The sequence below is a fragment of the Colletotrichum fioriniae genome (genome assembly GCF_027942845.1).
Source record: "Colletotrichum fioriniae strain IMI 355084 chromosome Unknown scaffold_2, whole genome shotgun sequence".
In the NCBI taxonomy this organism is placed as follows: domain Eukaryota; kingdom Fungi; phylum Ascomycota; class Sordariomycetes; order Glomerellales; family Glomerellaceae; genus Colletotrichum; species Colletotrichum fioriniae.
This window is the reverse complement of record NW_027076838.1, coordinates 2,943,415-2,969,101: the sequence shown is the minus strand read 5'-3', so window position 1 is coordinate 2,969,101 and position 25,687 is coordinate 2,943,415. Positions and strand designations below refer to the sequence as shown.

The following is a 25,687-nucleotide window of genomic DNA, read 5'->3' as shown; positions in this document are numbered from 1 at the left end:
TGTTCATCTCTTGGTGTCTCTGAATCGTTCCACCTCTCCTTCGAATCCGAATCCAAATTTACGTAATAAAGGGTCAGCAGCTGGCATCATCACATACCCAGATCCGTTCTTGTCATCGCCCGGCGTCTTGAGCAATCTATACCCAAGCCTCGGAGTCTTAAACCTCTTTGCCATCCCTCCCAATCTCGCCCCATGACTTCTTCGAACCATCCCATCCAGCCCCGGTCCTCTCGTCGCATCAACAACATCAGAAAACCTCGTCCCCATACACCCGCCATTCCTACTCACAGCCACAGCGCCAGCCAAAATCCCAAGCACCGCCAAACATATCAAAACACCATATACTCCAAGATCCCCGTTCTATACCGGAACCGTATCGCAGGCCGTGACCGTATACACGGGTACAGATACTCCTCCCTCGGACCGACTCCCGTCCCCCGAATGCCCGTCTGCTCGTTGGTCTTGGTAGAGCCAGGCGGTGCTTGGGTCGTGTGTGCTGGTGGAAGAGAGCATATGTACGGCCAGCTGAGAAATCTCGGCTGAGTACCTGACTGAGCAGTAGATAAGTATGACGTATGCAACAAAATGTGAGCTGCAACCAATACCTGCCGAGGCTTTCTCGTAGGGACAGGCTACTGATATTGGTATTATTGGTAGGAAAGAGCATGATGCTCATATGAAGCTATCATAGACTTTCCCCAAGAGAGATACTTCCTTTAATTCGAGATGGACATAATTCGATACAAAGATATTTCGAGCCAAGGTACCTTGGTTGCCAAGCGTGGGGACACGACCCGCTTCTACCTTACTTTAGGCAGTAAGCCGAACTGGGATGCGACTGCGACTGCAACTCTCTCTTCCTACCTCAGGTACCCAAGTTAAGCTATTAAAAGGCAACCCTCCAGCCATTTTTGTACCTTCTGGCTTCCTTACGTCAATTTCATAATCACCATGTCTACTATTCCAGACAACTACTATGTAATTGTGGAACCATACTTGGGACACGGAAACAAGACAGGAGACAAACAATACTTGGCACATATCCTGGAATCCTGGTGCCCCGACATCGACCCCGACAACGATATCGGCTGGGCCCTACACTGGGCTATCTTTCAAGCAGACGATGCCGCTGTCCAGATGATGATAGACGCTGGCGTGGACCCTAATACGCGAGACAAACAGGATCCCGGCTTCACACCACTCCTGGCCGCTTCACAGCATGGCAGACTCGAGATGGCTCGTCTATTCTGGGAACGGGTCGGCCCTGACGGACGCTTCATTCCCAAAAAGAGAGGCCGATCTGGACCCGACTGTTTACAAATCGCTGCCAGGAACAACCACGCAGATCTTACTGCCTACTTTCTCGGCGCCTGGGACGGTTGGGACGACGAAGAGATGCGCAGGGCGCTGCTTGATGCGGCATCAGCCTGGTGTGATGATACAGTGCCACTTCTTTTGGCTCATCCTGGCGCCACATACGGCCCCGAGGTTATCCAAGATGCTCTGGCAAGGGCGGTCGGCAAGAGGATGATTCTCCCCGAACGCGAAACAAAACCAGCACCAACCACTGCAGATGCTACACGTCAGCATCAGCTGGTCGGTCGCCTCATCGACGCAGGCGGAGATCCAAACGGTGAGGACCGCCGTTCCAATCAACCTCTTATCCACGCCACAGTACATTCACATGAGTGTATCGGCGGCCTCAGCGGCCTCCTGGAGAAGGGAGCGAACCCCAATCGACCAGACGCTCGCCAAAGGACCGCTCTTCACTACGTGTTCAGTCCACTCAGTCGTCAGCTCCCCGACACTACTGCTCTTCAGTGTCTTCTTCTGCACGGCGCGCTTCCTGATCTCGCAGACGAAGCTGGGGAGACGCCGGTCCACGCCGCCGCGAAGACGGGAACTTACCCGCAGCTGCAACTCTGTCTTTCCCACTGCCGCGCGCTGGAGTCGGAGAGCATACAACTACGGAACTCTCACGGTGAATCGTTATTGCACTACGCCGCGTCAGGGGGGCATAGAACCGCGGTGGAATTCTTGTTGAACTCCGGCCTGGATGCCAACATGGCCAGCAGCAACGGATGGACGCCTCTGCTGTGCGCTCTATCTCCGACAGCGGGGAAGACCACACATGACATGTGCTCTACGGTCAACTTTCTACTCCAGAACGGCGCCAGCGCTAGTATCGTGACGGACGAGGGATGGACCGCTCTTCACGCCTTGGCATCTTGGCCAGCAGTGCAAGATGCTGATCTCAGGGCAGAGGTGGCGAACCTCGCAAAAAGACTCATCGAGAGCGGCTCCCCCATTGACGTCAAATCGAGGGTCATTCGGAGCCCTTATACCACTTCAAACACTCTGTACGATGTCTGGGGTTTCCGCATGCGAGACTTTGTTCAGAGGGCTATTCCATCGGCACAGGATTTGGGCCAAGCGGACAGCACTACGCCGCTGGCATGGGCCAGGAGATGCAAGTCGATGGATGTTGTAAACGTCTTGTCGGCACACTTAGCCTCGGCTGGCGGTGACAGTGCCTGATGTTAGCTACTTGGTAGGCATCCATTATACAGTAGATTTAAATATGAGAATTGTGAAATATAATACAACAAGTTTTGTCTTGCCTGCCATTACATTGCTTGTAAAGAAAGAAAGAAATGCTTTCCTTGCCTCAACAGGCCGCTTTCCTTGGTAGGTAGAATGAACAAGTACTATAATGAATTAGAAGAGTTAAACAAGTTCCGAGTCGCTTGAAGCTTTTCATCTTCCCCTCGCCGTGTATCTCAAGCCGGCTCTCATGGTTCTCGGCCCTCACGCAAAGGGGTCTCGAGGGGTGAAGTCGTATTGAGATCCGTCAATCAAGAAGTTGACGGTTTGCGTAATGACGCCCCATGCCGGGTGAGCCATTCCGCCGCGCAGGAGCATTCCCGCGTTGTTAGGATCAAGATCTTGATTTCCCCCGTTGTTGACTGTGGCACCACCCTATTTATCATGTTAGCTTTCACCCTCAAAAAAAAAACGGGCATTCAGAATAGAAACTCACCGTCAGGATCAAGTTCAACCCCCGCGTGGCGAGATACCCATCATCAAACAACATCCTGCTCCAACGCTGGAATCTCTCGAAGAAAGTCTGGTCGGCCGGCAACTGGTTACTCGGCAGGGTCGTCTCAGCTCCAACGTACCAGAGCTGCTGGTCGGGACAATTGAAGCCGTCCCGCGTCGACGCCGTGTTGTCCACGCGCCACGCCTGTCCGGGCCGAGCGTCCGTCTCGTACCCGTGGAACACCTGCACCGACTGGATCCCGACGCGCGTGCGCCCGTTGACGTGCGCGATCCAGTTGGTTGCTTCGTTGACGTGGAAGTGGAACACGACGAAGCGCTCCGCGTTGCCCTCCGAGTCATCTCGGAACCGGTCCAGCTCAGAGCCCGTCTCAACGCCGGGTGTGTCCCCGATCCAGTAAGCCAGCTCGAGCATGGGCCCGCCCTGGGCGTTGACGTGCTGCCAGCGCGCGTAGTGCAGGCTGAGCTCGTTGTTCAGGATGCCCTCGAGGATCGCGGACATATCCGGCCGGCCGGCGCCGATGTTTTGGAGCCAGGTTATATGGCGGGACGCAAGTGTCGAGAGCTATGAATATTTAGCATGAAAATCGATGAGACATCAGATAAGGGGGAGCTTCACTTACGTTCTTAGAATTCCGCGACAGATCCCTCTCCTCGCGCTTGGTCACCGGGAGGAGCTGACAGAACGTGGTCTCCGTTCTCGCCGCCCGCCTCAACCCGGGCCCGGCATCAATGGGGTTCATAAAGACATATCGCATGAGAGCGTTCGGGTCCATTCCCTCGTGATCCGAGTAGTACGTCCTGATGTTCGCAGACTCCAGCTCCGTATCGTACGCCCCGGCAAAGATCTCATCATACACCAGACTCAGGGGCTCCAGCATCGACTGGGACGCCGTGAGCAGCAGAGCGCCAAATAAGACCATCCTCGTGAACCGGTCCTCCTCGCAGTCCGTGGCTCTGCCGTGCAGAGACCGGTACTCAGCGGCCTCGCGCTTTAGGTCGCGCTTGGTGAAAGTGTTGCCGAACATGCTGCCCTCGGACGGGTTCAGGATGGTCGCCGGACACGTCGGGTTCTCCATGTACCCCTCGAGCAGAAGTTGGAACTCCTTGTTCTGCTTCCCCTCCAAAGGGGTCCTCGTCGCCGCGCGGGACGATGGCCTTCGGGGGCTCGCAGCAGTACGCCCTCGCGCCGCCAAAGCAGCCGTTCTCGGCGTTCATGCCGCCCACCTCGGTCGCCAGCTTGATCTGGCCGGCCGGGCAGCTGTCCTCGCAGATGAAGTCCTGCTCAAACCGCGGCGGGCTGCCCTTCTTCACCCAGTCGCACTTTGAAAAGTCCGACGGCTTGGGCTCCTGGCAGCAGTAGTGCTTCGTGCCCGATATGCACGGCTGCTCCCCTCCCGCGGCGAGCCTGGACGAGAAGATCTTGTTCGGATAGTCAGACGGGCAGTCCTGGTTGCACGTCGGCGCCTCGCCCACCCACTTACACATCCCGTAGGACGCCGTGGCCGCCACGTTGGTGCAGCACGCGGCCTGGTGGGAGAAGTTGCAGCCGACGCGCAGCGAGCCGACCTTGACCTCGCCGTCCTCGCACCCGGGCTTGCAGACGCCGCTGTTCCTGTGTCCGCGCCACTCGCAGGTGGGCATCTCCTGGTCGGCCGGGCAGCAGAGCTTGTCGACGCCGCCGTCGAGGCAGTTCTCACCGTTGAGCATAATCTCCTTGTGGCCGTTGCGCTGCACCGTCTTGAAGCCGGCCGGGCAGTCCTGGTAGCAGCCCGACCACCGGCACAGCTCCGCGACCTTGGGCGGCTCGGTGGAGGGCAGCGCCGGCACGAACTTGGGCGGGTCCATGACCTTGCGCCCGACGGCGGACGTCAGGGCCTTGATGTTGGTTCCGTCCTTGTCGTCCTGGCTCATGGCCCAGACCATGACGCCCGGATGCACTGCCCGCGGATGATGTTGGACTTGAGCCTCCACGTCGCCAGGTCGTCGAACGTCGTCCACTGGTCGCCCCACGTCACGGACTTGACGGCGGCCTCGCGGTGCAGCGTGGGTGTGAGGCTATTCTTGCTTACGATGTCGGCGATCTCGGGGTGCAGCAGCACACCAGTCGTGCCGGAGCACTCGCCCGCGTTGCCTCCGGAGCTGACGACGCATCCGGGGGTGTTGCACCCGGCGTTCTGAAGCGTGAAGCTTCGGCTGTAGAAGGACATGCCGAAGGTGACCTTTTCCGGCTTGATATCGTTTCGCCACAGCAGGTCGAGAGCGTCTTGGATCTCAGTCATGTTGGTATGTGAGTTGGCGTAAGGGCCGGTCCACTTGTTGTCAATATCCCAGGATCCATGGATATCGTAGCTCATGATATTGAACCAGTCGACATGCTTCTCAAGGTTTTTGATATCAAAGTGCTGTAGGTACCAGAAACTCGACGGCAGAGTCAGGGACACAGACTTCTTTTGGTCACCGCTATGCATCCTGTCGGCCAGGGACTTCATGAAAGTGACAAAGTTCTTGAAGTCTGCTCCCTTTCCAAAGCGATCATCGGCAACTGGGTACTCCCTGTTACACACCCAGAGGTCAGCATTATATCCTGTAGTGCTGTGGCTTGGCGACTTACCAGTCAATGTCAATACCATCAAAACCATACTTGTTCATCAGCTTGATGAGAGAGTCAATGAACTTCTTGGTGGCATCAGTCGAGCCAGCCATGTCACTGAAAGTGGACTGCGTCGGGCCGGGGTCATTGAAAGCCCACCCGCCGACGGCGATCCAGATCTTGATATCCGGCTGGATCAGTTTGATGGCGCTGATTCTTTGCATGAAATCCGCCGTCTGCGAGTCGCCGGCCTTGATCTCAAAGGTACTAGGGTCGATCGTCGCGAAAGAGAAGATAATGTCGGTGTAATATCCGAATGGGATTTCCTCTGGCAGCATACCGTAGCAAGGACGGTTGGTCGTAGACCAGGCCTCGTAGTAGCCGATCACACGGGTGATAGGGGTATCGTTGACGGCGCATGATGGTCGCTAGATTCAGCATGGTTGACAATGATCAGCCCGTTGTTCGAAGACAGATCTCATTCAATGTCTATGAGTTCAAGAGGTGTGAACCAACCTTGACAGTCTCATCACCACAGAAGTCTTTTGTAGTACCGCAGAAGCCAAACTTGCTGCAGCAGACGTTAAGAGGGCATGTGTCGGCCTTGCTCCATTTCGGGTCATCCCATCCTGGGTTGCAGTCTGCCTTGAAGTCGCATGTACTGACACAATCCGTACTAGACAGCGCCGACTACATCAGTCACTGCGTTCACAAAGCGTCTGAAAGCATTCTACCAGCAACAAAAACCCAGCAAAAAAAGGCTCCTACTTACCCGCAATAATCAGGCCCCGTACCACAGACTCCGTACTTGGAGCAGCATCCAATGGGACACAGCTGTGTGGCGCTACATTCAGGGGCTTGCTGAAGAGACAGCTGCAAGAACGAGACAAAAGAAAAGAGAATGAGCAGAAATTTGGCCATAATGAAGGAGCCAAGCTAGAAGCAATGACAGATGTGTCAGTATAGAATAATCTACTAGACCAAAGTATGGCGGGTTGAGTTGCGCATCGATCAGACTTTAGATATCTATCGAAACAAGCTCTTTGATGCCATAGTCGACTCATCACCTCATCGTATGTCAAATCTCATAGGCAAAACTCGGGGCTGAGAGCCAAGAGCCGTTAAACCTCAGGTCCGAGGCCATCTGACATCTAGTCCCTGACCCCTGACCCCCCAGCGTCTTGCTGCCTCCGCCTCTTGGGGGCAGAAACGCAGGTTCAAATTGCCTCAATAGAAGATCATGTACGCATGGGGAGAGGGCTCCGAGAGTCCCTTGCTGTCGACTCCGCCGACATGTTTCTCTCGGATACCCAAAGCGGCCCTAGGGCTGACAACGTTGCAGTCTGCAAGGTTCTTTGGTTCCGTAGGACCATTAACCCGGTCTCGCGTTCGCCATTCGATCAGGAACAAGACCGATAATTGCGGAGACGTCTGTGGTAACTAGAAATATGCATAAGCACAAAGTGACGGGTCCCCGATCACCGATCCCTGTCCGCATCCACTTCCGATGCGGCCCTGGCCGTCCCACGGGACGATCCTGCACGCGATTCCTTGCATTCTCGCTGAATCGCCAAGCAGGCACCATCGTCTCTCTATCACGAGAGCTCAATTTCAACATTCACCTGCCGCTTTCAGGCACAAAATTGCCTCTGGTCTTACCATGCGGACTTCAGGAGTCCAATTTGCCAAGGGCGCTTCGGCAACGGACCGATGGTCCAGCCTCCTCGGCACTTACAACTTTTTGGACTTTGGATAGCAGCCTGACCCGGCCTGCGAGGCAAGAGATGACAAATTTAGTCAACGCAAAATTATACTACATGAGTGGGGAAAGGGAGTAGTTGAAATCACCTGCAGTCAAATCGTCAGTGGCATGGTTGGAAACTCGCGATATGAAATTGAAGACTTGACGTTGGTCTTGTCGTATTCAGCTCAGAGCCGTTCGGCCTTCTCCTCCTTTCATCATCCACTCCAGTCTTTACCCACAGTCACTCGTTACAACACCATCGAGACGTCATGTCTTTTTCAAACTCACGTCGCCTCGCGAGCGTTCTCTTCGCCCTATGCCTGAGCTCTGTTGCTGTTGAGTCCAGAGGTGTCCTCCAGTCCCTCGCGCAAAGACAAACCGCCACTGGCTTCCAACTCGCCGCTCAAGGCACCCTCTCTGGCTTTGGTCTTACTTCCGCCTGCGAGGCGGTCCTCTACCAGACGATCAACTGCGATGTCTACGTCCGCAACCTCGGCGAGAAGGTGTACCACGGAACGCCGGGAGATAAGGCCTTCACGGACACGGTCTGCTCTGCCACTTGTTCGACTGCCTTGTCCACGGCTCGTCGGCGCATCGCGGGCTCTTGCGCCTCCACGCCCGAGCTGTTCCAGGGATATCCGCTGCTGTCTCTCATCGACTCCGTCACCTCTGGATGGAACGAGACTTGCTTGAAGGATACCGACGGCGCATACTGCAATGGTGAGCTATGGGGAAAAACAACTTCTGAGAACTTCCAATACGCTACCAGACATTTTGTTAACACAATGTGCCGCAGCTAAGATCGAGGCCTTTGATGATGTAGAGGACCTCGCTGATATGCCCAAGGATCAGCTTTGCTCCTTCTGTTACGGAGAGAAGCTCCGGCTCATGCAGCGATCGCCTTATTCCGCCTACGATAGCTTGCACGCCGAGAGGCTGCTTTACATCAACGAAAGTAAGTGCTCAAGCCCAACTTACGATTCAAATCCTCTACCAGCATCTGACCAAGACCCTGTTACAGACTGTGGAGGGGCTACTACGCCTACAGAGCCCCAACCACCCGTCATAAGCCCCAATGGTACTGTGCCAGATAGCTGCGTGACGGGAGTCAAATACACTGTTCAAAACGGCGACACTTGCAACAGCATTGCAAAGGCGAAGTCCATCGTAAGTGTAACATGGCGAGAATGAACGGTGACGATGAGCGACAGCATGATGCTAACGAGCCTTTCGACTTCAGTCTGCAGCAAGTCTCTATTACATCAACCCAAGCCTCCTAGACTGCGACGCTCCCCAGACCGGCTTAGAGCTCTGTCTCCCCCTGACTTGCGAAACCACGTATGATGTCAAGGAGGGAGACGACTGCGTCGCCATTGGGGTGGACCAGGCGACCACATGGCAGAACATCATCAAGTGGAACGGCGGCCTGAATGACCGGTGCTCCAACGTCTGGTCCTCCAAGACCTCGCCTCCGTACTGGGGCAACGTAATCTGTGTCAGCGCGCCCGGCGGACTTCCCGACGGTGGCCCTGGTTCCGGTAACGGAACTGACACGGGCAACGGAGGCATCGGAGGTCCGGGTGGTTCCGGCGACGGCTACGCCGACACCAGGGTTGACCCCCCTGCGACTGGCACAGTCGCTCAGGGTACCACGGATCTATGCGGTCAATATGTCCAGGTCCAGGAGGGCGCGACTTGCTCGACAATCATTGCCGGCAACGCTGTGACTATCAACCTGTTCCTGAAGGCCAACCCCTCCTTGCGCAATGCCGAAAGCTGCTCGCAGTACTTGCGTGTTGGGCTTTGGTACTGTCTTCACCCAGTCAGAGACTTTGACCAGACTCTCTGAACTGGATTACATGAGTCGGATTAGGGCAGCGTTTTTCTGGCCTTTGGTGCTGTTATACTTTCTACTATCTGGGAGGAAAGAGGTGGTCCTTCTGCACAACATTGTTTCTCTTTACATTTCACGACACTCGTTAGCTTCATATTCATATATCTGTGTAATTAAGATGTCTTGGCCTTGAATCTGTTAGAATCTGCTTTCCATGATCTTGAATTTGGTATGAGATATCCAGAGAACCTTGATTCGAGCCCACTTGGTGCGTGTGAGATGTACCCTATTCGGCAACCTTATCACTCGTTTCTGGCCCGTCTCAGTCGGTACATTGAGAGTCTCTCAGTTATGTCTGATATTACTACACTCTAGAGACTCCAGTATTCATCAAGTTCGATGGATCCCTCGGCTTACGTGCATGAATCCCTGTCTCTTGGCAGAGGAAGCCTAATGCAACCGCAGGCACCCCTCGCATGGCTACCAAAATAGTCTATCTTGGCAATGCAACGTATGGAACAAAACATCTTCTCAGCCTGAACTCGCCTCGGGATGACCCTCGGCTACTCAGAGTCGCCACCAATATATGCATGTAGGCGAGAATCCTATAGATCAACTGCCCAGAAGTTGTGGCTCCTAATACAACGCTTACTGGCTAGATACAGAAATTTCACGCCGTTGCGGAGATGAAGTCAGCATCGTGCCTTGGCCGGAGAGGAGTCGGAAATTGCAATCTGGGTCGGGTTCGTTTAGTTCTACGCGGTACGAGCCTTGCATGGGTGTCCAGACTTTGGGGACTTTTGGTTGAAAACGACAAACCGAATCAGCTTACTATCATGATGTTGTATATTTATATGTCGTATCATGGTCTATCTTACATCTATTGAGCTTCCCCTTGTCATCAGCGTAACGATCAAGTAGACTTGACTAAGCAAATTCAGCAAGCTTCCTGTTTCAAGATGAAGTTCATGCTCCAGTCAAGCCTTATTGCGCAGCTTCTGTGCCTCGGCGCTGTCGCTCAGTGGGCCGAGCCACCACCCTCGACCGCGGATCCGGGCACCATCACGGACTGCACCTGGTGGTTTGTCGCCGGCGCATCTGATACCTGCGAGCGAGTGACTGCCACTTATGGGATCACTCAGGCTCAGCTTGTTGCATACGTAAGTCTGCTCCCTATAGTCTAGCATCATGTGTCTTGATAGAATTATGTCTATCAAACCAAGTTGAACGTTCTGGGAAGACAATGCTACTTGAATGTTGCTAACACTCATCCTCACCAGAACCCCATCTTGTCTACCTCCTGTACCTTTGTCACAGGCAACTCGTACTGCATCGAGCAAAACTGGGGAGCGGCGCCCGCGCCCCCTTCCACTACCGCTCCCGGTGTGCCCACGACGTTGACAACCACCACCAGAGCCTCTACCACCACAACGATTCCCGGGAATGGCGTGACCACTCCTACACCAATTCAACCCGGCATGGTGTCCAACTGCAACAAGTTCTACTTTGTCGCGTCCGGGGTCACCTGCAGCAAGGTCCTCAGCGACGCAAACATCAGTCTCGCCGACTTTGCCAAGTGGAACCCCAACGTCGGCGCAGAATGTACGGGCATGTGGGCCGAAGTCAACGTCTGCGTTGGCGTCATCGGCGGAACCACGCCCACGACGCCGCCGACAACTACCAGCAAACCCGTGACTGCCACCACCACGACCCCGGGCAACGGCATCCAGACACCGCAGCCGACGCAGCCGGGCATGGTGACCAACTGCAACAAGTTCCACTGGATTGCCCAGGGCGTCACCTGCAGCCAGGTCCTCAGCTACAATGGCATCAGCCTCGCCGACTTCGCCAAGTGGAACACAGGCGTGGGCGCCGACTGCAGCGGCATGTGGGCCGAGGTGAATGTGTGCGTCGGCGTCATCGGGGGCGCCACGACGCCGCCGACTACCACGACGAAGCCTCCGGTCTCCACCACGGCCCCCGGCAACGGCGTGACTACGCCCCAGCCCACGCAGCCGGGAATGGTGACCAACTGCAAGAAGTTCCACTATGTGTCCGAAGGCAACACGTGCGACCAGATCATCAGCTACAACGGCATCACCCTCGCCAACTTTGTCAAGTGGAACACGGGCGTGGGCGCGACCTGTCAAAACATGTGGGCCAAGACTTACGTCTGCGTTGGTGTTTAAGCGGCGAACTGCTCTACCCAGGCTTCCGGGTCGTAATTTCTCTTCTCTGTACATACTTTCTCGGCGGATTAGAGGACGCATCTCTCACAGGCGTGTCAAGATGAGGGGGAACTATATAATTCATCTTTCTATTCAATAAAGCATCACATAATTCTGAGGATAAGATCAAATGATTTGACCTTTTCTTTCTTTTTTTTTTCGTTTTTTTTTTGGAGGAAACAAGGTTCCGATCCGCTCAGTGTCGTTAATGAAATTTGACGGGACGTTCCTTGTCGTGCCGGGAGAAATCATCTTACAAGCTCAATCATTGCGTGAGATGTGATGCTCGCCGAATTCCTCCAGAAAACTACCTGAGATAGAATGCACTCAACACGGCGATCAAGACTGAGTCATGTACTGAAGTAATTGATCTCTACTGGATGAACAGGATTACCTCGGAGAAATATGTACATGAATATGCGATATTTCTCTATCGAAGAGGAATAACACTAGAAGACCATCTCAAATGGTGCCAAAAACAGCAAGACTATCGTAAGCCTTTCCAGTACCATCAAACATGACGTTGCTCTCGCAAGAGGAACCCAGGACGGCATTGGAAATCCATGCAGCCTCCCAGTAATTAAGACCGGTCGCAGAGGGAATCTTCTTCAGGGTATCCGCGACCATCGTGATGTACTCCGTCTGGCCTGCCGTGCTCAGCGGAATGCTAAGCTGGTCCGAGGGGAACGTGTAATCGGGCGACGTGCACTTGGTCGGCCAGTTCGTCTCGACAACCTGAACTTCCTTGCTGTATTGCGTCGCGAGGCCACTGAGAGCAGTCTCGAGGGCAGAAAATGTCGCCTCCGAGCTCCAGAAGGGGTAGAAGGACACCGCAATGACGTCCCAGTCTGCGGTGGTGAACTTGCCAGTCTTGACGAGCATGTCGTAGTACCAGTCCTGCAGGTCGGCGTCGTAGCCGTGGGCGAGGTGCGTGACAATCTTCGTGGTTGAACCCAAAGCAGAGGCGCGGATGGCGGCCGAGCCGGCGTGCAGCAGGCGGGCGAGGTTCTCCGGCTGGTCGTACTTTCCTGTGGGCCAGAGAATACCTCCGTCAATCTCGTTGCCGATGGTGATCATCTCGGGATAGAGGCCGGCGGCGGCGAACGCCGCGCACACCTCTGCGGTGTAGTTGGTGACCTGGGCCTCGAGGGCGTCAATGGCCGTGGGCCAGCCGGTCGGGATGTCCTGCAGACCCGGGTTTGTGAAGCCGTCGCTGTAGTGCAGGTTGAGGCCGAACATGAGCCCGGAGGCGTTGGCTCTCTTCGCGAGCTCGAGGTTGTACGAGATGCCGTAATCGCCTTCGACGGTCCAGACGCGCTGGCGGACCATGTTCACGCCGGCGTCGACGAGGATCTCCTCTAGGGGCTTCGCGACGCCTTGGGCGTTCTTGTAGGTGACGCCCTTGTCACGCTCCTCCACGATGGTGGACGACCAGTCGATTCCATGGTACTTGAGGCTCGCCGCGGCTGTAGGACGGATGTTGGTTAGGGGGTGTATCGTAGATGCAAGGGGGGGTTTAACAGGGCAACCTACCAGCTGAGCCAGCAGCCAATGCCGTGAGGAAGAGAGCTTTCATCATGATTGCGATTTGGTAGCGACCGACAAGTTACAGATTCATCGAAGATTGGCGGCTGGGACGATCGTTTTGTTTTCCAGCCAAAGACTTTTCCACAGCGGCATGCCGTCCCCTTTCGATCCTGCTCCGACATATCATTGCTTGGTTCATTTCAACAGCGCCTCGGCACGGCTAGCCTAGTTGCGGATCAATGCTTTGGACATGGAGCAGCAGCCTTGTTGGCGGTAGCTGTCAATGTGCCATCTGATGGCCCAGCCCGATGAAAGGGGCTGGACTGGGGGCAACCCGAAGGGACCCTGGACGAGACTGCACATCGGCACGGCAGATGCGGCGCCTGTCAAATTACAGGGACGGTTCATTTATTAGGTTGACGCAATTCGTACGATTGGAGCCGGTGTTGGTGGGGTCTGTTTAACGTTAATGGGACTAGAACTTTGTTAGACGCACAGTCGTTTGTTTGAAGTAAGCCAGGGCCGCCGCTTATCTTTGAGATGTTGTGGATATCGAACTTCGGGTGAACGATTAACAACAACCATGGGACTGATGATTGATGTATAAAGTATACTTGAATCATTGAAAGCCTTTATTCAGAGGCCGAGTTTCCCTCACTGAAATTTGTTGTTATTCTCCTGAGTTGGGTTGGAATAGTGAACGGTCCAAGTGCTTGTGTTCCCAGCGTCTATTTGAAACAACGCTCCTCTGAGTTCCCTGCAGGTCTCATTTCCATCCTCAGCCATCGATATGACAGAAAACAGACCTCTTTGCAACAGAGCAAACACTGAAATCGCGGAGATGATTTAAACGGCTGACACTCGTTACAGTAAGCATTGGCATCATCAGAAAGCTATATTTGTCACGGCGACGCAGGGACTTCTCTACCAACTGCGCACATCCACGCCAATCTGCTGCCCACGATGTGGATGTTGTCGTCATCATCGGCTTTGCTCAACTCAAACCAGCAGCTATGGCCCCCTGGGCAGCGGAAGCACATTGGAATTGATTGCGTTATAATTCTGAGTCTCTCTCAAGCCACTTGTAGCCAAGTTCTATGCGGGGACGTCGACAAAGCTCTCAAACGGGATGATGCGCAGTAATTCGATAGCGCAATTGACCGCGGTACATTGTGACGACTAAGTCATAACGACTAACTGACTACACATGATGCACATAATCTCATTAGGTGGTGCTCTTGCTTTCGTCCTCCGGTGCATTCAACGCTGTCACACCACTCTTTATCTCGTCCATTGGGATTTCGAATTCTCTTGCTAAACTCTCCTTCCACTCCTCAACTGAGATCACCTGCCCACCATCCTGGGCATACCGAGCTCGTAGAACGTTGGCATCATCATCAACTGGTTCCACGCCCAATGGCACAGGAACGGTCTTCGCTTCCGGACCAACACAAGCATCCTCCCCCTGTCGTGGTCTCCGGAGCCACTGGTGCTTTTCACTGCATACCGTAATCACGTCGGATTCGGGGTCACGTAACCGCGCCAGACATTCCCTGCAAAAGTCCTTATCCAAGCAGTAGACGCATTGGTAAAACTCCTGTTCAAAATCACCTTTCTTCTCGCACTTTTTGCCGTCCGAAGTAAAACCATCGCAGAACCAATGAGTCTCAACCTCAACCTCAGGTGTGTGTTGCTTGAGCAAGTCCGAGATGCGCGACTGGAGTAAGCAATGTGCAACATCAGTTAGAGAGCCAGTATTGTCCGGAATAGTTGGCTTGTCTTCATGACTTGTGCCAACTTCGGAGGCGAGGTCCGATTGACTTGCGAGGACAAGAGAGTCGATGTGTGCTTTGGCCACCTGAATGCGCTCTAGTTGTGACGCACTATCTGGCACTTGAGTTCTCACGAGCTGGGTGGTTCCCTTCGCCAGTGCTGCAAGAATTTCAAGAACCTTTCCTTTGTCTGCAACTTCATCCTTAATATCCTCGGCTGCGAATTTCAGACTACCCGTCACAAGGTCTGGTTGGCCGCGCAAGGAATGGGCGATGAACACGCCCTTGAAATCTTCTTGTCGATAGCTCTTCATGACTTGCTGAAGGAGGAAGAAACCATAGTGATCATTATCGGGCATCTCATCAGAAAGTATCTGAAGAGCCTGTACTACTCGAGTCCTGAGCACCGATCTGGCCTTATCCTTCTCTCCACGTAACGCATGGAGCGCGGCTAGGAGTGCCGCCAAAGAATCGTCGAAATTGTTTGATTCCTCGTTGACGAGTTTGGCCAATGCTTCGAGGTTTTCTTCGTCTTTTCCCTTTCCTTGGTTCAAGAAGTAGTGGTTCGCGAGAGCCGAGGTGGCGTTTGACCGCGCGACGTAGGCGTTGCGGCCTCCCACGTTGGCGAGTTGGTCTCGACTCTCAGTCCACAGACGTAGGGCTTCGCTCACGGGCTCTTTCTCATCCATTGTGATTCCGAACTTGTAGGCTGCGAGGCCGAGGTCGAAGAGAATCACCCCTCGGGCCTCATCTTCCTCGTATTGCGCATCCGAGTCAGAGGACTCGGTGTGGCGTTCTTCTTGCGCGGTGGACTTCTGCGTGGCGGCATACATCGTGTGGACCATCTTCTTCAGAAGCTCTGGATCGCTTTTGGTGGTTTTGAACATGCTTGAAGCGAGAACGTCGTGCTCAAAGTCCCTCGCTATCTTCTTCAGGATTTCAGTCATCCTACTTTCGCCGCCTTCTGCAGCGATCATGGTCTTCAGCAATTGTGCAGCCTCTGTGACATCTGAGGACATGAGTTTTGCCTTCAGAAGTCCCAGTTGTCCGGTGATTGCCTGTTCAGTGTCGTCGCTTTGAGACGCCACCAAGTAGTGCTTTGCTGCAGTGGCCATGTTTTGCGTCTCATAGGTGTACTTGCCCAGCAATAAGTGCAACTCGACGATCTCCTTTGAATCTGGCTTTGGCGTAGTCTTCTCCGATTCGGCTTCCTTCAGAGCAAGCTCGACTTGTTCGATGGCCTTTTCCAACTGCTCCCGATTATAGTACGTCATACCTAGGCCGTGGTAACACCGCCAGCTTGGGTTTTCAAGTTGAGCGGCTTTCTGATAAAGCGACAGAGCTTGATCGGGATTGTTCCCCATCCAAGATGATGCTTCAGCCAGTCTTTCATACCAAAGTGAATCAAGGTCTGCGTCTGACAGTCCGAGAATGTCTTGGCACCATTTGCTGGCAACTTCCCAGTCGATCTCGTCGCTAGAGCCAGCGGATGAAGATGGAGATGATGAGCCCTCTGGATTCGCGTCATCTCCATTGGGGCTTGGGGCATCTGGAAGCTTTTCAATCTTTTCCTTGTCCTGTTCAATACTCTTATCAGTACCCCATGCTGAAAGGCTTCAATCAACGTTTTCCCGGAAGACTTACCGCGGCCATGAACTCCTTCAGCCACCGGCAAGCGCTTGGTACACTCCAGCTCCTTTCTCTTAGGAACCCTCGTACTACCATATTAACGAACTCTTTGAGATATCCTCTCGTGGGATATCGTGCACGCTCCATCTTGGCACGCCACGGCTTATCGAGCTTCCGAACGACTGTTGGATCGGTTAACCATTTCTGAACGTCTGTCATCTCGTCTGCCCACCAATAGACCTCTCCGAGAGATGCTCTGTGCCGTTTGAAGACCGCGTCGTCTTTGAAAAGGTTATACAGATTACTTCCAATCTCGGCCCTTTCGTTTGTTGTTAACTCTCCCTTGCCCTCGTCTTCGAGTTGTCGAAGTTGGCCCAGGTGGTAGGGAAGCCAACAGACGAGGTACTCTCCAATGGTTTTCGTCTCCTCCTGAAGATTGCCTTTCAAGTAGTTGAATGCCCGAGCCACAATCGTTTGATTAGCTTCAAACTCGTCCACTGAAATAATACGCTGACTGCTGTTGTGCAGAGCGTTTGAGTTGTTGAAATCAAATTTGAACTTGTCCCGGATCGCCATATCTGCAAGATCCCAGAGAAAGTGCCCACAAAGCTCTTGGTCGACATTGTTGATCGTGATGGTCATGCTGATCGTAGGGCGGTCTTTGGAGTTGGCCGAACGGTTCGAAAGTTCTCTCTGCTTCTGCAAGTACTCCACAACACCGTCTTGAGGGAAGACACTGCCATCTTCGATCATCAATACAGCCGAGTACTTGTTTCTGATGACGTACTCGAGAGATGTAAGAGATTCTATGCCTGAAAACAGCCTCTTTATTGCACTTGATGTCAGTCACTGCACCGCCAAGAGCATACCATAGGGTGCTTACCATGGCGGACTCAAGTTGCTCCAGGGTAAGATAATAGTGGCTATACAAGGCCCATTTGAGCATTTCGTTTAGCTCAATAATTTCATCAGCTGTCAATGACCGCTGGAGATCGTTGATCGCCGCCTCGAAACTGCTCATTGACTGATCAAGCATGCGGTCCAACTCTTCAACAGTAGCCATACGTGTACTCAAAAGACGTATGACTCCGTCTAGCTGAGGCTGGAACGTTGAGTATCTTCCGTTCACATTCTGTGGAAGCTTCTCAAGAATCTTGTCTCTAGCCTTTTGCTGTTGCGAATTGGTCCCGGCGTTTGGAAGCACACCTTGCTTGTTCAAAGACTCAATGATGACGAGCCGCATATCCTGCTCGTTCTCCTTCTCCATTTGAATTTTCAACGCATCGTCGAAGTTTGGTTGGTACGCAGTCTTCAGCTTGGCGTCTGTGCCGCTCACCAAGATGCGCACTCGCCGAGTCGGCTTCTCTTTCGACCGAGAACCGAAGACAAACTCAAGGAGCATCTTCAACTGATCTTGATGAAGATTCTCAATTCCATCGAAAACCAGATAGTATGTGGCTCCTGATCCAGGTGCTCCAATTTTGAGGTCTGACCACAGCTTCTCCAAGTTCTCGGTGCTTGATGAGCGACGGAACGCGGCAGGCCCAGCGTCACACGCCTTGTTCAAGGCCTTTCGTACCGTGGCATCGACGCGAGCAATTTGGAAAGCCATGTACTTCAGCGCTGTCTGTACGGGGTTTTTGTCATTTTCAGACTTCTTCGTGCTGACTGGGAAGAAGTAGTGGGCAACATAGGTGCGCCCTTTTTGCTCTTCCAGGCGTTTGGTGATGAGAGCGGTGACCGATGTCTTGCCGGATGACTCAGGACCAGAAACAACCAAGATATCTTTATCGTTGGATGCTGTCCAAGAGGTGTATGCTTCGTGCGTCCAAATCCACGAACCTGTGCCGTTGAAACATTTGTCCGAGATGGTGGTGACTGTCTGTGTCGTGTTGGTGTCGAGCCGGACTGTCGACAGCACGCCAAGGTTATCGCGAATCTTGGTCAGTGTCTTCGTGCGGTCAGCGTCGTCTGTCAGAGACTGGACGCCCTTGTGGGTTTCTTGCGCCGCCCTCTGCGTTTCTACAACCACCGCAAGAGTAACAGTTCCTTCAACATCGCGCTGTCCCTGCAGGGCCCCTTTGAATGCCGCCATGGCACCAGCCAAGTCTGTATCGCTGTCGAAAATGGACTTGACTCGTTGGAAGACTCGGTCCCGTCTACGGCCCTGACGATGCTTCACAACATGAGCGCAAACTTCAACGAAGCGAATCAGGACCAGGTTGATTTGGTTGATGAGAAGCCGATCAACACTGTCCATGGATTGATAGATCTGAAATTGGGACAGCGCAGACGACACTTCGCTGAAGACTTGATCGACCGCATCATTGTAGCCTTTGATAGCTTGAGGAATGTCGAACACGAATGATAGCGCACTGGCTGTGATGTTGCTTGCCACGGCCGGGATCGGGATCTGCTTGCATCAGCGGTCAAGTCTGGTAAACATGAAATGCGCCCAAACTCACAAATGAAGAGGCCTGTGAAGCAGCTCCAACCAGCATTTTGAGGTACTTGAGAGAACTAAGGCCGACACTCTTGGCCGTCTCCCAGCTGTCTTCCGGGCTCGGACTCGTGTTGACTTTGCCGCTGTTCTCAATTTGTTTCTGTACGTCTTCGAAGCTCTTCAACTCGCCCTTGTTCAGCGACTCGCCGCATATTTCCCGAAAATGCTCGGCTGCGGCTGCCCAGATCTCATCCATGGACCTGTCCCCATTGGTGAGTTTCTTGCCCGGCGAATCCGAAGCATCCTGTTCCCTCATCGTGCCGCGATTCTTGGAAGAAAGTATCTTGAGGAGGGAGTAACGAAGCGGCGGCGGATGAAGTTTCCAATAGCACTGGTGCTGACACGATTGCTGATGTTTGCGTGATTAACTCCAAGACGAGTCAAGTAGACGAGGTATCTGTGACAATGTTGATGTCTATAGTACTCAAGTTCTTACTAATGTAAACAAAATTGCGGTCGGGCAGATATTATGAGCGCGTGGGCGGAGAACTCAGCAACAATTTTCACTGGCAATCCTGCAGCCTGATTTACAGGCAGCACCAAATGCCTCGTCTTCGCAGCAAATGGTGGGGTGATTACCAACAAGGGTTTTCAGTCAAGTACGAGCTACCACATCAAATTGCGGCTGAACAGACATGGGTACGAAGCTACCGAATAGCCGCTGCATGCGTCGAATCATTTGCTTCTGCACTAACGAATGTCTGATTACTGTGTCACATGAGCTGTTGAAAAAGGTCCAAAGCTACTCAATGGGTGTGATCTGATGTCAGCTTACTTGCCCCCTAAGTTCTAGCCTGGTCACTCATTGAGGAATTCGCAGTCGCTCAAATTGTAATTGTTGAAACATTCGAAAATGAAGACGAACTCTTAGACCATTGATACTGCTGTTGCGCTCCTGTCGCTTTCAGCATCTTTGTTCCTTTTCTTCAAGATGCAGAAATAGAAGATAGCCATCGTGCCCACTGTCAACAAAACCGCGGCGAGTACGTAAATCCAGAAGAGACTTGTCAGTGTTCCACCCTTTCCCTCCTTGGGAAGGTCGAAGAAGTCCATAGAGAAGAATGCCTGAAAGAGGTCAGCCTAACATTCATTTGCGAAACTGACTGGAATTACACACCGTTGCGAAAGAAGCAGGTAGGAAGATCATCCCTAACATCGCGATTGATTTCATGATGCTTCCGTCCCGTCGGGTCATTTTGGCAACATCTAGGTTGACTCGTGATATCTCTTGGTTCGTCTTGGCATCGCTGCGACCAATTTGGCTGATTTCCTACTCGGAAGAGATTAGCAAACGGTACGTCGCTACAACGAATTGCAGACTGTAGTCAACTTACAAGCTGAGTTGCCAAGCTGAACCCATCCATTATGTGTGAACATTCTCTGATGTACTCATCATATTCATCAACCAGCTCTTGGAGCCTGTCTCGGATTCGCTCTCCTGTGAGGTAGAATTGAAGTCTTTGCTCTTCTCGGTAGGTGCTGTTAAAAGGACCACGAGGTGCAAATTCGACACGGTTGAGATCTTCGACGTGAGAAATCATTTTGAGTAGCTGTCTCCTCCAATTGCTTAATCCAACTCTCAGGCGACTTATTTGCTGCCAGAGCTTGGCGGTAGGAAGGCCTTCTTCGTCTGGCAAAGTACAAGGTGGGACAAGACCTGTATCCTCATTGACAGTGTCTGAACCAGACGAAGTTGACACGCTCTGCTGAAAGTGATGGGCACCAAATGGACTGGACATGGATTTTTCGCCATCACCGAGAGTTTCCATCTCATTGGGGAGACTCGCTGAGGTTTCCACAGCGGGCTTCGTGAAGGCAATGCGATCGATTCGTCGTCCTAATTGCTCCAGCTTTTCTCGGACGAGCTCGATTTGTCTATCTCGTTCGACGTCTGCAAAGATGGTCGGTAACATCATCGGATGAAACACTGGGGTATCTGAGTTCTTCAGTCGACTAGTAATGATATCGGCCAAGGTCATACGGTCGTCGTACATGTCGGGCTTCTTGAGATCACATCCCAATAGGACAGCGTTTGTGGTAAGAGTACTAGGGATAAAGGTTACAGATAAAGCCATGTCTCCTGGCCACGATGCTGTTGTCCTGCAGAGATATACTATCTTTGATCAGCCACCCAAGACCAGCTATCTCGTCATTCTGGTGGGCACGTACCCAGTGACTTTTGCTTGGAATCATTCAAGTTCCATTGAAAGCTCATTTGAGAGAACATGCAGCTCGTGTTACGGTTTATCATCCTCACAATACCGCTGTGCACGAGAAAGCGTGGCTGAATTTTTGAGAAGATTTGGTATGACCAGGGTAATGTCGAAAGAGCAGATGGGTCATATTGCCAAGGAAATTCCGCCCGGCCCCCTAATATCAGATCGAGCCTGCTGGATTCGACACATCGTCGGTCCGACCGATCCTGTCGATTAACGACGTTAGTCCCGCCTGGCTATCATATTAGAGTGGGATTGTGATTGCGAAGTCTCACCGTCTCTAACCAGTGTTTCCATTCCGCACATGTCTTTATCGTCCACGACTCTGCATAGTCAAGAGCCTTCTTAATGTTAGAACGTGAAATGTATTCTCATCAGACTTCGGCCCATGGTGAATGCATCCCACATTATTTTGGCGTTCGATTGAGACCAGTTGACTTTCTGTCGGTTCAAAGTCAAGCACCTCTAGATCTTCCTCGAATATCGTCGGATCACGGCATAGCCAGGACATGGCGGCTGGTAGGTTGGATTGGACGAAGCTTCAGGCGCTGAATCAAACATAAGCGAGCTTTCGGACATTTCATGAGAAGCAGACTGATGTTACAGATCATGAGAGACATTAAGTAGAAGGCGTATGTGAGGTAGGTCGCAGAGGTCAGATTCAACCTCGACCCCTACCTTAAGTTAAGCAGCAAAAAACTTCTTGGACTGCAGTCCATCATGCCAAGTTCGAGTACCTCAGATAGAGCTAAGCTCACCGTCAGCATCATCTACTTCCATTAGTCGATGATTTTTTCGAAGGTTTACCCCGCTCGAATGGCGCCTTGCCTTGGATATTAGCGGATGCTCCGGTTGGTGTGGAACGGGGTGCGTCGGCAGGCTCCTCTCATCTCCCGAGCAGTGCGGGCCGTCCTGTTTTCGATTTGGGTAAACTGCTGCCACCGAAATGCAGCTCTTGCTTGCTACTAAATCAGCCAAGCAGAACGCCTAACGTGGTAGAATGGAACATCATGCCTACTTTCGGGGCTGTGCGTGGGTCTGCATATGCAATGAGTGCATGCATGCAACTTGGGCATCGCTGGGCACATCCTGGCTGGGAGGTTCGCCTTGAACAGTAGCGTGATTATGACCCTTTTCTTTCTTCTTCATTTGCAGAACTGTCTTTCGGTGAGTCCTAAGCCTCTTGAGGTTCGCATATGTACTTATTTAAGAGTAAGGGGATCACGCGTACTGTCAGTCCACGTAGTTAGGTTTGTTACGTCCTGCGTGGCTGTCCAACCTCGAGATCAAAACGCCTCGTCTGAGGTAAATGGTTTATAGGCAGTATGTACACTCAAACTCTGCCTATACAGTATGGTAGTCAGAGCCGTTTGAACAAAGCACTGGCGCAGATTGTTGGAGATGGCAATTTTGCAATCCATGGGGTTGGTACTCTCAACTTCTAGAGGTGCTTCCCTTTCATGATATACTGACAAACACCCAGTACGTTGATAATGGTACTTTCAAACCGCGAGATTACTGAGTTCCGTGAGTCATAACTGAATAGCTAAGTCGGGGTTGAGACGTTCTAAGTAATAATCATTGTGCATTAGGCCGAAATCGCAACGGTGAAGCTCAAGATGAGAGGCCATACAAGTAGAAGAAGATAAGGGCAGAACATAGCGACCTGTGATCAATGTAGACGATCATCGTAGAGCTAGCGTTCCAGATCGCCGCTCATTATTTTGTGTCATACTATCTATTATTACATGCATCGTCGAGCCTGTAGCTCACTATATCTCTTAGCATCAAATTGAAAGTAGAATCCCACAAAGCCCGTGACATCAGTGATGCTGTACTGACTAGGGGTTTCATGTAATCTGCCAGTGTATACATTTCACGTTTGAGAGCAACGGGCATAGCAAGGCGCCTTACGAGGAGAGTCATTGCAACATACGGGATAAAGTGTGCCCTAATAGCACCTTGAAAGATTTGAAATGAGAGTACCAAATATGCCAATAGTAGGTTTATCTTGAAGAAAATCCGTGACCAATGTGTTCAATCTCATCGAAAGCAAACACCGGTTGCAACCACTTAGAATGTAGGGGGACTTCCTGAGCCTGCTCAAGGAACTGATAAGTCCCCTTCCACATATCATTACACGGCTCTTGAGCCAAAATTTGTGTGGCTTCAGCAGTTTCGTTTAATCTCTTCGGCCGTAAGATGATACGGCGTGGTGACACTGTAGAAGTTATTGCGCATCTGCTCACTATTAGGATTCGCCTACGAGGAATTGAGATCAGACCGTGGGCGTACCTCTACAGTGTAATAGTCGTCAAACTTCCGGTCAAGGAAGCTCTCCAGTTTGGCCGGATTTACAAAGCGTCCTGGGATTTTTGCTGTAAAGCGAGCTCCCGACCAGGATTGGTAGGATGTCGGAGTAGACCTCATTGACGATGATGATGAGTATGCTCTCGGGCTGGGCATGATATCAGAATCGACTTTAATCGTTCTTGACTGCTGGGGATGAGTATTACTTGAGCGGCAGCCCCCTGGGAGAGGTGGAATTGCCGGGTATAAGCACTACTTATAGGATGCAGAATCTGTAGCCTGATGTATCTCTTTGAAACTCGCCGAGAATGTGCGAAGACGCGCGGGGCGAACCACAATAAAAGGCAACTTCATGCATCAGAAGGCAACCAGGCAACCCGCTAAGCCACCCCCAACCAATGTGCGCATTCGCCCTTTGCAGGCTATCACCTGCCGCCCAAAGATATGCCAGGGTAAGACTTGGCACATCGAGTCGATCCCAGCAATGCCTCGACAACGTATCATTAGTACCGGTGGGAAGAATGCCTCGCCGGACTCCCATGCGCTGATAAAAGTGACCAGACTCCGAAGATTTCGGGGACTGATACGTGTGTCATGTTATCAGTACCCTCCACCCATTGAGCGGCCACCTAGGACTCGACAACATCCTTGTCCAAGCCCTTTTACCTCTTGTTCGTCATTTACCGCATACAAGCACGCCTAGGCCAAAACGTTGAGTCAGAGTCACCTGTCTACAACACATGCTCCTCCCATCTTAGCAATCGGTGCCTGTCGCACCTAACAGTCATCGCGGGTATTACCCAATCATCCACGACCCCTTGACAAAGGTATGCCAGGATGTCTCAATTCGATTTTGGACGAGTAAGTCGGCTGCCAAATCATCTAGCACTACATACCTTAAGATACTATGGAACTAATATGATGATCAAAGGAGTTTCTCGATGACTTCCACCCGGAGAGAAGCTTGGAATTCTACCCCGAAGGCCGTCGTCCCCCAAATGTCGTCCGTGAACAATCAGATGTTTCGATTACGACAAAGTCTAATAATTACAACTACGGCATAGATCTAGTCGAAGAATACAACGCTGCACTCTCCTATTTACAGCCAGATACTATGTTTCCTGGCTTTGTGGGCGGTGCATTTGAGCCACACGATGAGCCGAGCAATACCGAAGCAGATCTACAGCTAGAGAACGAAATCGGAATGGGGGCAGCAGAAGCCATGTGTGAACAGATCCACGAAGCTATGCAGTCCACCGGGCCTACGCACTCGAGACCATGGCTCCCCTCTGGTGACTTGCACGCTATCAGCCACCGGAATCGTGTCAAAGCTGTACTTCGACAACACTTCTCCGAGCCAACGTTGGCCAGGCTTACTGACTATGTCTGCGGCACTGAAATGGGCACACACAAGGGAGGGGACACAAGTCAAAGGATCTTCGTCATCGTGATTCTAATCCGCAGAATTGAGACGTTGCCAGCGCTCATGAAGGATGGTTTACGTGATCGTGACCTACCTTTCGAGTGGCTCAACCCTGCGTCCCGGGACCAACTCATCAGTCCCAAGTCTCAATTTGCGAACAAGGCTCTTCCGTGCTTTGAAAGAAGAGGAAAAGGATTACTGAGAGAGTTCTATGAAAACCAGTGGAAGATACTTGCTCCTATTATTGATCGCGACAAACACGGAGAAGTGACGACCTTTCACTTGGCTGAAGAGGTCATCATGCCCTGGACTTTCATTGGGGATGAGAGAAAGGAGGGAAGTTTCTCTATGGTTCGCAAAGTTGAGATACATCAAGATCATCATTCTTTTGTGAGTATTTGCCCCCCACTGTTTGCAGCCCTCGCAATGAGTTCAGACTTGACTAATCTGAATCAATTGCAGCACAATCACAAAGCATTCGCACTGAAAACCCTGCTCCAAACAGACCCTGATCAAGCAGAAGATGAATTCGAGCAAGAGCTCAAGGCCTTTACCAAAATGGAACCTGGAGATCACATCCTTGATCTTTGCGCTACCTTCAAGATTGGAGACAAGTACTCTTTCTTGTTTCCCTGGGCAGAAGGGGGCAACCTGAAGCACTTTTGGAATAAGTGCCCTACGCAGGTACAAAAAGGACACCCGTCAACCTGACGTACTTCTACATTGGATCGCCGAGCAATGCCACGCGCTGGCAGCGGCTCTACAAAGCATCCATGAGGTTCGTGTGAAGGCACTGAAGCGAGCAAATCGGATATCCGACAATGAAGACACTGACAGAGACATTTATGGGA

At 52.2% G+C, this 25,687-nt stretch overlaps 6 protein-coding genes across 6 annotated transcripts; 3 read left to right on the top strand and 3 right to left on the bottom strand.

The window, feature by feature from the left end:
• Positions 1 to 951: 951 nt before the first annotated feature.
• N0V96_002615 (uncharacterized protein) lies at positions 952 to 2,538 on the top strand (the record flags this gene model as incomplete). The annotated part of the gene is made up of 1 exon (XM_053187347.1): positions 952 to 2,538. One exon carries the CDS (start codon positions 952 to 954, stop codon positions 2,536 to 2,538), a length of 1,587 nt encoding a protein of 528 aa, XP_053054851.1.
• Positions 2,539 to 2,808: 270 nt separating this feature from the next.
• Positions 2,809 to 5,988, bottom strand: N0V96_002614 (uncharacterized protein; the record flags this gene model as incomplete). Its single annotated transcript, XM_065756575.1, is given in 6 exon segments — positions 2,809 to 2,979; positions 3,041 to 3,622; positions 3,681 to 4,215; positions 4,238 to 4,966; positions 4,981 to 5,613; positions 5,672 to 5,988. 6 exon segments carry the CDS (start codon positions 5,986 to 5,988, stop codon positions 2,809 to 2,811), a joined length of 2,967 nt encoding a protein of 988 aa, XP_065614944.1.
• A 1,675-nt stretch (positions 5,989 to 7,663) lies between these two features.
• N0V96_002613 (uncharacterized protein) lies at positions 7,664 to 9,243 on the top strand (the record flags this gene model as incomplete). Its single annotated transcript, XM_065756574.1, has 4 exons — positions 7,664 to 8,114; positions 8,191 to 8,349; positions 8,416 to 8,561; positions 8,635 to 9,243. 4 exons carry the CDS (start codon positions 7,664 to 7,666, stop codon positions 9,241 to 9,243), a joined length of 1,365 nt encoding a protein of 454 aa, XP_065614943.1.
• Positions 9,244 to 10,187: 944 nt separating this feature from the next.
• Positions 10,188 to 11,417, top strand: N0V96_002612 (uncharacterized protein; the record flags this gene model as incomplete). Its single annotated transcript, XM_053187350.1, has 2 exons — positions 10,188 to 10,388; positions 10,509 to 11,417. 2 exons carry the CDS (start codon positions 10,188 to 10,190, stop codon positions 11,415 to 11,417), a joined length of 1,110 nt encoding a protein of 369 aa, XP_053054854.1.
• A 501-nt stretch (positions 11,418 to 11,918) lies between these two features.
• N0V96_002611 (uncharacterized protein) lies at positions 11,919 to 13,035 on the bottom strand (the record flags this gene model as incomplete). Its single annotated transcript, XM_053187351.1, has 2 exons — positions 11,919 to 12,922; positions 12,990 to 13,035. 2 exons carry the CDS (start codon positions 13,033 to 13,035, stop codon positions 11,919 to 11,921), a joined length of 1,050 nt encoding a protein of 349 aa, XP_053054855.1.
• Positions 13,036 to 14,208: 1,173 nt separating this feature from the next.
• N0V96_002610 (uncharacterized protein) lies at positions 14,209 to 19,143 on the bottom strand (the record flags this gene model as incomplete). The annotated part of the gene is made up of 5 exons (XM_065756573.1): positions 14,209 to 16,332; positions 16,400 to 16,433; positions 16,491 to 17,209; positions 17,268 to 18,797; positions 18,850 to 19,143. 5 exons carry the CDS (start codon positions 19,141 to 19,143, stop codon positions 14,209 to 14,211), a joined length of 4,701 nt encoding a protein of 1,566 aa, XP_065614942.1.
• Positions 19,144 to 25,687: the final 6,544 nt, after the last annotated feature.